The following is a 13093-nucleotide window of genomic DNA, read 5'->3' on the forward strand; positions in this document are numbered from 1 at the left end:
CCATCCGTCCGCCTACGCGCCCTGCGCTCTCGCCTCCAGGAGGACGCAAACCCTCTGCACCGTGCAGTCCCGGATCAGGGGGCTCGTCCATTCGATCTTCCAAACGCTGGCGGAGCTGGGGACAGGCTGGTGGGACTTGAGGCCCTGCCAGCCTAGGAAGGCTGGCGGAGCAGAACGCCCCCGGCGACCCCACCTTCGGCTGCAGGCAGCGCCCAGTCCTCAGCAGGCACGCAGTAAGCGCTCGCCGAACTGCAGGACCCCAGAGCCAACTCCGCCGCCCGGAGGAGGAGATCCCGCGGCCACTGCGCATCTTCCCCGCCCGCTTCACGTGCCGCCCAGTTCCCCGGCTCGCAGCCGCGCAGGCCGCCGGCACCGCGACCTCCCCCGGGCGCCGGCAGCGCAGCCCAGCCTCACTCACCGGCGAGTCGTAGGAGAAGGCGCATTCGGTCTTGTAGACCCTGTCCCCGGACCTGGGCACGCGGATCGTGGGCATGTGGGGCACCAGCAGCTCGCCGATGTCCCCTGCAGCCATCTTCCTGCTGCCGCTGCCGCCCGGCACGCCGAACAGGGCGCCCCGGCGCTGCATGGCCGCGGCGCGCACCGAGCCGAGCGGAGCCGAGCGGAGTTGGGTCTGCCCGCGGCGGCGGCGGGCTGCGCGGGCGATCGGAGCCGAGCTGGGGCGGGCGGGCGGGGAGAGCGGGCCGCGGGGCGGGAGCGGGCACCGGGACCCTGGGGCCAGCAGGCGGGGCTGGGGGGACGCTGCTATTTTTAATCCAATGGCGAATCGCGGGCCCAGCTGCAGCGTCAGGCGGGGCGAGGGGAGCGCCAGCCGCAGCGTGCCGGGGAGGGGGCGCTGGCGAGGAGCCCTGGGCCGGGCGGGCTCCGCGGCGCGGGGCGGAGGGCTAGCCCGCGGGCGTCGGCTCCCGAGCCCGGGGCGGGGAAGGGAGGCTGCGGGTCCCTGCCGGCGGCCTGCGGGGGGCACCCCCACCGGCGTTATGTTGCAAGGAAGCAACTCCGAGGCAGCAACACAAAGAGCAGGAATGGGGGTTTAAAACCCGCTTGCTTTTAAAATAACTGAAGACGGAATGGGAACGTCCCCTGATTGGGCAGGGGCGGAACTCCAGGTACAAATCTGGACCCTGACGTCGGGCCCGGATCGAAATTTGCTCTTGGCGCTTCAGTGTTCACCGCACTCAGGCTGGCTCCTCGCTTATCATCTAAAGCTCATCGGAAGAGAATAGGACCCAGTGAGGCTAGGGCTCTGTTTTTGCTCTCCTACAGAGTTTTCAGTTTTCTTACATCAAGATTTTGTTTGGAGGGGATTACATTTTTCTCTCTGCACCGTCTTCTGCGTAATTCGAGGTCTCCCTGTCCAGCATTCAATGGCCCGATTTGGGGATCTTCCATGCAGACATATACATTCCTGTCTTGCTCTCCAGTTCCTCAAAATAACTAATGATGGGGTTGGCTGGAAGGTGGGGGGGGTGAGGGGAAATAATCTGCGAAAAGAGAATGCCTCACAGTATACTCCATTATAAAAAATAAAATAAAAACTCTTAAAACAGGGGTTCAATTCCATTGCGGTTCCCTTACCATACAGACAATGAAGGGCAGGATACCCGGTGATTCCTGCCTGTTCTTGAAACGCAGAAATCGTGAATCAAAAGGCTCTCCCAGATCATATTGTCCTTAAATTCTTTTTTTTTTCTGTTATTTTTCTCTTCTTCTTCCTGATTTACCAGATGTGCTGGTTCTGCTAGGGAAGCAGGAGAGGTACCTGGAAATTGAGGTGAAGTGGACAGACAAGCCCTCTCTTGCCTTGCTCTTCTAAATTCCCGTTCCCTTAAGCAAGGCTCAAGCACAAAACACATTGCCTGATGGAAATGGAGAAGGAAAAGAGGCAGAAAGCAAAATATTAAACACTATTCCTATCCCCATATTGGGCAGACACTGAAGGAGATTTTGCTTTTTACTTATTCTCCCCTGATTATCACCCTCTAGTAGTATCTGTGTCTGTTTCAGATTCTTGTCCAATTACAGATTAAAAACTTGATTCAAACGCATTCCAAACTTAAAAATTTAAATATTTTTAAGTTAAATGCAAATTAAATGAAAACACCATTGTTTAGCCATCAGCCTAATGAAGATATATTGAGTTGGCCTGTGTTTGGGAAATAGACCATCATAAACATTGTTGGAGGGAATAAAAATGGTACCTCTTTGGAAGGAAATTAACAACACCAATCATAATTGTATACGCATATACCGTACTTTCTTTTTCCAGCAATTCCGCATCTGGACGTTTATGCCACAGATAAATTCATGCTGTATAAGAATCATTGTTGGAGCATTACTTGGAGTGCAAAAGACTGAGAACAGCCTAAAGATCCATCTACAGGAAATGGTTAAAATACAATACCATTGAAAAGAATGAAGAGCTGTGTCTGCTAATGTGGAATAATCTCCAAATAATATTACTAGAGGAAAAAAAGCCAAGTGCAAATCCATGTGTGAAAACAAGGAAGGCATGCAAGTTTGATGATATGCAGTAAGCACTCTAGTTCATCCCGTACACCATGGGCCTTCCTTCTAGTTGGATGTTAACTGTGGTAAATATTTCTAATGTTGCCTGTCAATATAGATGATGATGATAGATAGATAGACAGATAGATGCTTGTTTGGCCTTAGGAAGTCTGCACAAGCATACGTAAGAAATTAATGGAGTTGAGCTCTGTGGAGAAGACCACAATGCCTGAGGTTAGAGGAGAACTTATTGCCCCTTTTTATCTTTCTGTATTATTTATATTTTTATTATGTGCAAGTATTGATTTTAAAAGTAATTAAAACTCAATTATAAAAACACTCTAGCCGCAACTGGTTTGGCTCAGTGGATAGAGCGTTGACCTGCAGACTGAAAGGTCCCAGGTTCAATTCCGGTCAAGGGCATGTACCTGGGATGTGGGCACATCCCCAGTAGGGAGTGTGCAAGAGGCAGCTGATCGATGTTTCTCTCCCATCGATGTTTCTAACTCTCCATCTCTCTCCCTTCCTCTCTGTAAAAAATCAATAAAATACATTTAAAAATAAATAAATAAATAAATAAATAAATAAATAAAAACACTCTAAGTTCAGTAACCAGTAACATTAATCAAAATTGAAGATGCTTACTGCATCCCTATAAAAATGCACCCAACTTTTTTCATGTAGTAGCACATCAAAAATGATAATGTTTGTACAGCCCACTGAAGCCACCAGTTAAGGATGCTTCTCACAGTCTGAGGCTACTGGTCTGGGGGCCCAGTCACAGAGGGACCTACCCTCACACTCCCAAGGACCCAAGAGACCTTATCACACCTGAATTCCCACCTCTTCACACCAGAATGCCAATAGCACACCAGATGGAAAGTTCTAATCAAAACGGGGAAATGGAAACCATCTAAACATGGAGGAATGGTTAAATTGTGTATATCTACTCAAAGATGTTTAAACAAATCTTTACAATGATGGCTTTAATGTATTGTAGTATGTTAGCTTAACATATTTACCATGCTTATACAATACTATTGCAACTGAGTAAAAATAAACATTTTTACTGACTGAAAAGACTGACAGGACTGAAAAGATGCAAAATTGTAATAGCTATGCTTAAATTTGATTATAGGATTTTGTATCTGCTTTCAAAATGTCTTCAATAGTGTTACATTTGTTTCATAATATAAAAATGTATCAAGACTAAAAAGTTAAGAGAAACTTCACTGAATTCAGACAATGTCTTAACCTGGCTTCTTCAGGATAAAAAAAAAAAATCTAGTTCAATTACTAGAACTATTTAACTTAATCTTGCAAATTCTACATATGAACTTATAATGACTCTTTTACTGTGGGGCTAGTTTCTACATGTGGATCTTGATCAGAGAGCAGGAATGAAGTGATGCTGGTCAAACAATTTTAACTTCCAACATAAATTCAAAGTCTTGCCCTAACCGGTTTGGCTCAGTGGATAGAGTGTCGGCCTGCGGACTGAAGAGTCTCAGGTTCAATTCTGGTCATGGGCACATACTTTAGTTCGGGGGGCACATTCCCAGTAGGGGGTGTTCAGGAGGCAGCTGATAGATGTTTCTCTCTAGTCCAGTGGTTCTCAACCTTCTGGCCCTTTAAATACAGTTCCTCATGTTGTGACCCAACCATAAAATTATTTTCGTTGCTACTTCATAACAGTAATGTTGCTACTGTTATGAATTGTAATGTAAATATCTGATATGCAGGATGGTCTTAGGCAACCCCTGTGAAAGGGTCGTCCGACCACCAAAGGGGTTGCGACCCACAGGTTGAGAACTGCTGCTCTAGTCGCTGTTTCTAACTCTCGGTAAAAAAAAAAAAAAAAAAAAAAAAAAAAAAAAAAAAAAAAAAATCAATAAAATATATTAAAAAATAAATTCAAAGTCTTACCAAAGAAATTTCAGAAGACCTAAGACTAGGAACTGATTTCTGTCACACCGAGGTGTTCAGGCCACCAAGTCACTCTACTGATAAAAAGCCTCCTTCCATGAGGCTCAGGGTGGAGCCTGAGCTCCTCAGCCTGGCATTCAAGGACCTCTCCCCTCCAGCAATTCTTCCAGGCGATCCTCCCACTCCTACGCTTCTGGTGAGCTCACTTTATTGTCCCCCAAGGATACGTGTACTTGTCTCCTAGCCTTAGCTGAAAGCCCTCCCCTCTGATTTCTATCTTCTCAATCCTTTCAAGACTTGGTATTTTTTCCATGGGGCCTCTTCTGACGGCTCCAACCCTGAGGGCCTGGTCTTTTTAAATGACAGCCCTCTTGCCTGTATCCATCATTGGACGCTGCCTGATAACATCTTTTGTGCTGTGATTTGAATAAACTTGATGCTATATCTGGTCCCTCTCTGTAAAGAGCAAATCCTTTGAAAGAAGTTATATTTTCCGTAGCCTAGAAGCTCGGTGTTTATGGCATGTTGCCTGCCTGAACAGGTACCGCTCTGTTTATTTCAGGGACTCAGTAAGTACCTACCAGATGAATGATTCACGTTGGTGACATTGTAATAGATATGTTTTGCAGCCGGCTGCATGCCTTTTAGGTAAAAATTATTGCTGAACAAATGTTGTTCCCAGAACTGACAGAGGTTACATTAAAACATGACATGAATTTTAGTTACTATGACTAATTCCATAAAAAGGAGAATTGGGGAAATCTCCTGAGAAAAGAGACACTTTAATTATTTCAATTAGCAGAACAGCTCTTGACCTCAGATGTGCTCCAAAAATGTTCAGTGATCTAGTGAAGCTATATATGGTGACAGCTTATTGTAGAAGCATGATCATAACATTTTCTAAACTGGCAGCCTCTGCAAGAAACACTGATTATTAAATGTGAATCACTAGGTCACGGGCTAAGAAATGTAAGGCATTTTCTGTTTGAGGAATTTGTACGTAACAATTGAAAGTCATGTCGTATAAAAATATTTATTGACATGGGAAAATGATCACTATACTTGCAGACTTCAAGAGCTGGTTATTAGTGAGCGTATACACTATTATTCTGTGTATACACAGAATAATATACATATGACTATATGTATAGTCATATACATATGACTATATACATAGTCATATTGGATTATGGAGCCAATATGTCATTCCCTGTCATTTTAAAAAAATACATATTTTTTTATTGATTTCAGAGAGGAAGGGAGAGGGAGAGATAGAAACATCAATGATAAGCGAGAATCACTGATTGGCTGCCTCCTGCATGTCCCAAAGTAGGGAATGAGCCCACAACCCAGGCATGTGCCCCTGACCAGGAATTGAACCATGACCTGGATTCCAATGGATTATATAATCCAATATATATATATATATATATATATATATATATATATAGTCATAGCAAAGAAAAAATATTAGCTTGCAATGGGCCATATGTTATGGTGGTTATCTGTGGGTGTAAAAAAAATATTTTTGTTTTTTATTCTTTGTGTTTTTCTGTGTTACCTAAATCTTTGCATTCAGTATCCATTTCTCTTTTTTAAAATATATTTTTATTTATTTCAGAGAGGAATGGAGAGGGAAAGAGAGGTAGAAACATCAATGATGAGAGAGAATCATTGATCGGCTGCCTCCTACATGCCCCCTACAACCTGGGCATGAGCTCTGACCCGGAATCAAACCATGACCTTCTGGTTCAAAGGTCAACCCTCAACACCTGAGCCACATGGGCAGGGCCAGTATCCATTTCTTTTTGCGAGTAAGGGGAAATGTTAACTTTTACACTACCACTGATTATATCGTGTTTTTTTTTCTTTCACCTGTTCTTTCTTACCTGCCTGTCCCCTTCACCACCCTTGAAAAGGTTCCTGCTGTTAGGTTTGTAGACAATCTGCTGAACTAGGGGGTAGGTTCATATTGGAACGCGCGAACTCCCTGAATAGCTCTTAACATCAAGATGAGGTAAGCTGTTACTTGGCTTGGGAGGAAACCTGAGCTCTCTGCTCACCGTTTTGGGTTTCATGATGTATAATGCTCACCACAGTCCTTCCAGAAGCCTGACTCACAACTTACTCACCGAGGTAGGTAAGGAGATTGCCTTTCAGGCCAATCTGACCCCATCCCTACTCAGGCCCACCAACAGTTCCACGCACACACAGGTAGACATGTCCTCTGCTCATGTGCAGAAAAGCCAGGTGTGAACACAGTTTTTTTTAAAGATAACCAGGGAGGCGCATGCTGCTTTTCAGGTTTCCTGGTAAACAGTAAATGGGCAAAGCAAGTTAGCTAACTATGATGCATATTGGCTCCATAATCCAAAGAAAGTCACCAAATATTGTGCCTCATTCTTTTTTAAAACAAAATTTAGCTTTACTGTTAAAAGTATTACAGCCCAGCTGGTGTGGCTCAGTGGTTGAGCATCAACCTATGAACCAGGAGGTCATGGTTTGATTCCTGGTCAGGGCACATGCCTGGGTTGTGGGCTCATTCCCTACTGTGGGTCATGCAGGAGGCAGCCAATCAGTGATTCTCACTTATCATTGATGTTTCTATCTCTCTCTCCCCCTCCCTTCCTCTCTGAAATCAATAAAAAAATATATATTTTTTTAAAAAGTATTACAGATGTCCCTGTACCTCATTCTTAATGACAGGGAATACAGGTGAAGAATTTGACCTTCACTTTTCTATATTATTAAACTGCCCCTGGAGTTTCACTGGGATGGCAAGCTCCTGCATTTCCTCTGACTATATCTACCACCTTCTGTCACAGGACAGCTGCCACCTCCTGGTCCCCAGGCCCTTGTCTGCACACTGTCATCGCCATAAGGACTAGCATGTCTTATAGATGCTGATGGTCAAGATCAGGAGTTGGCAAACTGCGGCCCCTGGAATCAATCCAGCCTGCAGCCTGCTTTGGGAAATCAAGTTTTGTTGGAACCCAGCCACGCTCATCTGCTTGCACACTGTCTGTGGCTGCTCTGGTGCTACAACAGCAAAGTGGAGTCATTGCAACAGAAGCCATATGGGCTCAAGCCCAAGATGTTTACAGTCTGGCCCTTTGCGGAAAGTGTTTGCCAACTGCTGGTCAAGATCCCTACAGTCTATGTGCTATATGATCCAGAATCAGAGAACTGACGTGACCTTACACTTGGGCCACTGATCCTCCAGGGGATGGCAAACCTGTTTATCTGAATGGAGAAAATGCGTCCCCCAGATCAGAAGCTACAAACTGGATGCTGGGAGATGTGTTAATCGGCTCTAGTAAGGAGATCATCTCTGGAACAGCAACCAAATTGAAATCCCCACCTTGTTAACTTTACCACAGTCCCCCATCATTCTACATTCTAATGGGAGAAATGGTGGGGAAAAGAATGGAGGTATGACGGGAACCACGACGCCTGTGTCTTCCTGGTCCGGGATGCTGGCACAATCCCTGCCGTTCCACTCCAAGTGCAGCCATGTCTCACATGGACACGTTTGTTAGGAAGAGGGGACCCGGATGGGAATCCTCTTGGTCCTTCCTACCACAGATCAGGGAGCCAATGTGGAGACTCTACAGTGTGCTAAGGTTATGTAGTCCAATGATACTTTCAGGAAGTGAAGTACTATCCACAGGTCTACCGTGAAGTGAACAAGGGTCAGAAGCCCTTATATCGTCTTCTCCCAATAAGCCTCCACTCTGGCAAACAGGAGTGGCATTCCAATAGACTATCATTTCCATCAGAGTCAGTTTCTCTTTCTTTTTTTTTTTTTCTTTTTTTAAAAATATATTTTATTGACTTCAGAGAGGAAGGGAGAGTGAGAAATAGAAACATTAATGATGAGAGAGAATCATTGATCAACTGCCTCCTGCATGCCCCACACTGGGGATCCAGCCCACAACTCAGGCATGTGCCCTGAGTGGGACTGGAACCGTGACCTCCTGGTTCATAGGTCGAGGCTCAATCACTGAGCCACCCCGGCTGGGCCAGGCCAGTTTTGATAGTTTCTAAAGGGTTGGGCTATTTCCCATTCTCCAGGGCACAGTTACTAGGGGGTGGCTGCAGGGAAGGCCAGGAGGAAGGTTCACCGTGTCCATGCTTAACAATACTGTGGCACCTTTCCTAATCAAGCCTCCACTCCAGTCAAGGAGCTCTGAGAGTGAGTGCTAAGCAACTCCCATCTCTAACTGCAACTATCTATTGTGGTGAATTGATTCACTCCTCTGCTTGCTAAACTTGGAGCTGGGGAGGGCGGGGAATGATATCTTAGTGGAATGTGCATTGCTTACATTCCTGAGAACTCCATGATAGAGTAGCCAGAGCTATCTGTGAACCCACGCTGCTTTGCTTCTGGCAGTGAACTACCACCACCTGGGTGTCCACCTGGAGCTCCTCCCAGCCCCACAGGGATCAGAAAGCCCACCTCCTGGGCAACTCATGTCAGCAGCATTCAGAACCAGTTGGAACATAAACCATATGAGCTAAAGCCCAAGATGTTTACTGTATGGCCCTTTACAGAAAAATGTTTGCCAACTGCTGGTCAAGATCCCGACAGTCTATGTGCTATGATCAGAAAACTGGCGTGATCTTAGACTTGGGCCACTGATCCTCCAGGAGATGGCAAACCTGTTTATCTGAATGGAGAAAATGCATTCCCCAGATTAGTAGCTACAAACCAGATGTAAATCACCTTTGAAAGATTCTGGGCCCCATTGGAGACATACAGTATTTGATAAATCACATTCAGCATTTCTGTCTCTCTTGACTTCTATCCTCTATGCAATACCAAGGGATTTCTAGCCCTTTCTCATCATTTAGCAGGAGCCAGTGTTTGCTCCAGGTTTGGGTTAGACAACCCAAGTTTGTGTTAGGATCATGCTCATGCTAATGCGTAAATTCATTTGAACAATTAGACCTGATCCAAATTCATATTTTGCCATCCTTGGTTGAACATCCTCAAAATCCATTCCCACAGACATTGCTCCATTTTGTAGAATGTGCTGACTCCTGTGACAACATCCAGCATAATCGCTAAACTCTGATTCTGCAGGTTGCTCTTGGAGACCACATTGAATTGTGACAATGACCACAGTGAAAATGATTATTAGTAGAAAACACTGAAGGGTTAGAGAGGACGTGCTAATATGCTTCTAAAAGGGACTGTGGCTTCCTTGGAGAAGGAAAGAGTGAGGGGAGCAGTCCAGGAGTGTTTCAGAACAAGTCCCCTCCATACTCCTGGATTTCTCCATTTCAGTTGTGGGGATCCTACTCATTTCTCATTCATGCCAAAGTTGAACATAAAAGTAGAGAGTGAGATAGCATTTTCGGCAGTAGGACTTGATTTTCAAGAATCTCATTCTACAGCTACAAGCTGTAATTATATTATCTTGGTCACAATAACTACTTTGAGATTCATTCTAGTCCCATTCCTTGAAGACTGAAGATTCAAGCATGTCTACCCCTTGCATCGAATTACCCAATGTCTTTTAAAACAGAGCCCTGAGCCCTGGCCGGTTTGGCTCAGTGGATAGAGCGTCGGTCTGCAGACTGAAGGGTCCCGGGGTCGATTCCGGTCAAGGGCATGTACCTTGGTTGCGGGCACATCCCCAGTGGGGGTTGTGCAGGAGGCAGCTGATCAATGTTTCTCTCTCATTGATGTTTCTAACTCTCTATCCCTCTCCCTTCCTCTCTGTAAAAAATCAATGAAATGTATTTTTAAAAAATAAATAAATAAAACAGAGCCCTGACATGTCCCACTTCCTGGGGTCCAGGGCAGCCACCTTTCCTCAGTTTTATGTCTCTGGGTACAGTCTCAAACAACACACGTGCTAACTTGACCTATTTCACCACTGAGTACAAGAGTCTGCTGTTTTGTATCTTGAAATTTTAAATGATGACATGACAAGAGACCATACTAGGGACCTTGGTCAGGTAGCTCAGTTGGTTAGAGCATCACCCCAATATGCCAGGGTTATGGGTTCGATCCCCAGTAAGGGCATATACAAGAATCAACCAATGAGTGCATAAATAAGTGGAACAAAAAATTTATCTCTCCCTCTCTCTCTCTTTCTCTCTCTCTCTCTTTCTCTCTCTCTCTTTCTTCACTTCCTCTCTCTCTCTCTCTAAAACCAATAAATAAAATTTTAAAAATAAAGAAATTACACTAGGGAGAAAGCTCCAAATTATATAAGGAAACATGCTAATGAAACTTCTGACAGATATGTACTAGTACAGTGTCACTCATAAATTGTGCTGCATTATTACTATTGTCACTTTGATAGCCCCATCAAATATAAGTAGTTTGCAAGAACAGTTTGCTATAGGGAATTCAAAATGTTGTCAGTGTTTGTGGATTTGTTAACCCAAATGTTGTACCCCACACTATCATCAATGGGTACAAGTGCGATCTGATTGGGTTGGTGGAGATCAATTTCATCTTTAAAATGCTTTTAGGCCTGGCCGGTGTGGTTCAGTGGTTGAGTGTCGACCCATGAATCAAGAGGTCACTGGTTCAACTCCCAGTCAGGGCACATGCCCGGATTACAGACTCTATCCCCTGTAGGGGCATGCAGGAGGCAGCCGATCAATGTTTCTCATTAATGTTTCTATCTCTATCCTTCTCCCTTCCTCTCTCTCTAAAGATCAATAAAAACATATTTTAAAATAATGCTTTGGGACTGACAATGCTTTGCAGAAACAGATGTAAGGGAAATCAAAAGCTCACAGTGGAAAAAAAAATTAAGCATACAAAAAAAAAATAACAACAAGGCACAATGAGTAAGAACAGCTGAAACAACCAATACACAAAAACAAATCTGCAAGATTTCAGATATTTGAATTCTCAAACACAAGATATAAAATTACTATGATTATCATGTTCAAAGAAATGAAAAACTAATTTTAAAATACCTGCATGGAACAGAAGACAACTTTCTGAAGAAATTTGTTCTTTTGGCGTTAATCATCTCTTATTGCAATTGCACTTAGTAAACAGAGTCAAATTGTCAAGATCTGGAATGCTTAGCAATGATATAGGGTCTGTGCTGAATGGGAAATGATATGCTGAGAATTACACTTTTCACAAGCCTTTGAGGGTATTGAAAAAAACTGTCACAAAATCTACCATCAAGCTGACAAGAGACTTGAAGACTTTAAAACTTTGGGGCTGGAGAAAATTGTTCCCCTCTGATGCTGCCAATGGGAGTGTGAATTGGCACAACATTTAGGAGGGCAACTTTGAAACATGTATCAAAAGCCTAAAGACATACTCTTTAGCCAAAATCTCCATTTCTGTTTATCTTTTTATTTATTTTTATTTTTTAAATGTCTTTATTGATTAAGTTATTACATATGTGTCCTTATCCCCACATTACCCCTCATTCCCCACTCATGCTCTCACCCCCGCCCCGCCCCCCGCCCCCCCCCCCCCCCCCCCGTTGTCTGTGTCCATTGGTTAGGCCTATATGCTTGCATATAAGTCCTTTGGTTGATCTCTCCCCCTTACCCCCACCCTCCCCTACCTTCCCTCTGAGGTTTGACGATCTGATCGATGTTTGTCTCTGGATCTGTTTTTGTTCATCAGTTTATGTTGTTCATTATATTCCATAAATGAGTGAGATCATGTGATATTTATCTGTTTATCTTTTTAAAAATATGTTTTTTATTGATTCCAGAGATGAAGAGAGAGAGAGAGAGAGAGAGAGAGAGAGATAGAGAGAGAGAGAGAGAGAGAGAGAGAGAGAGAGAGAGAGAGAGATGAGAGAGAATCATTGACCGGCTGCCTCCTGCACGCCCCATACTGGGGATCGAGCCCACAACCCAGGCATGTGCCTTGACTGGGAATCGAACAGTGACCTCCTGGTTCATAAGTCGAAGCTCAACCACTGAGCCATGCCAACTGGGCTCCCTTCCCGTTTATCTTAAAGAACCAATTGAGAATGCATGGAAAGATTTGGATTAGAAGCAATAAAAAGGTACCCAAATAGGGGATTGTTAGACAAATTATGCAAATCTGTGGGAAAGGAGGAGACCACTGGGCACTGGGAGAGATGCGCCAAATAAACCCACTTCCTAGTGACTTCACATCTAGTCCTGTCCCTTCCTTTTGAAAATCTGCCATAAGTTTTATTAGCTATAACCTTTGGCTACTGATTTTATTTAACCTTTCCTAGCCTCAGTTTTCATATTAAGGTGAAGATAGTAAAATCTATCCTAAAGCATTATTGTAAGAAGTAAATAGGATAAAGTGTACAAAGCATTTAATTAGTGTTTGCTACATATTGGACGCAATAAATGATAGCTGCTTTTAATTTACTAAAATAGCAATGTAAAACACAATAAAATAACATCACAGGAAGTTGGATATTAGAGGAGGGAAAAGAATTCCTCCACCTTAAGGCAACAATTTTATCTTTTTTGTTTCACTTTTAGATTTTGTTCATATTTGCAATTCTGGTGTATGTGTACTTATTTTATATATATATGTAATTATAAATTGATAGTAATTCTAAAATTGTGAAATAAAAATAATACAACACCGCATATTTTTTTATCAAATTATCTATAAACCTTTTACTTCATTTGCCTGTATTTTCTCTCCCTCACTCCT

At 43.7% G+C, this 13093-nt stretch overlaps 1 protein-coding gene across 1 annotated transcript in view; it reads right to left on the bottom strand.

Annotated features, from left to right (window-relative positions):
* The window catches only part of USP13 (ubiquitin specific peptidase 13), a 120460-nt gene extending 119763 nt beyond the window's left edge, over positions 1 to 697 (bottom strand). Inside the window, exon 1 of the mRNA XM_036349063.1 lies at positions 419 to 697. Coding sequence (XP_036204956.1) covers positions 419 to 586 — 168 coding nt within the window. The 5' untranslated portion in view covers positions 587 to 697. The remainder of the gene's footprint in view (positions 1 to 418) is intronic.
* Positions 698 to 13093: the final 12396 nt, after the last annotated feature.

Source organism: Myotis myotis, unplaced genomic scaffold (genome assembly GCF_014108235.1).
Source record: "Myotis myotis isolate mMyoMyo1 unplaced genomic scaffold, mMyoMyo1.p scaffold_m19_p_2, whole genome shotgun sequence".
NCBI lineage: Eukaryota > Metazoa > Chordata > Mammalia > Chiroptera > Vespertilionidae > Myotis > Myotis myotis.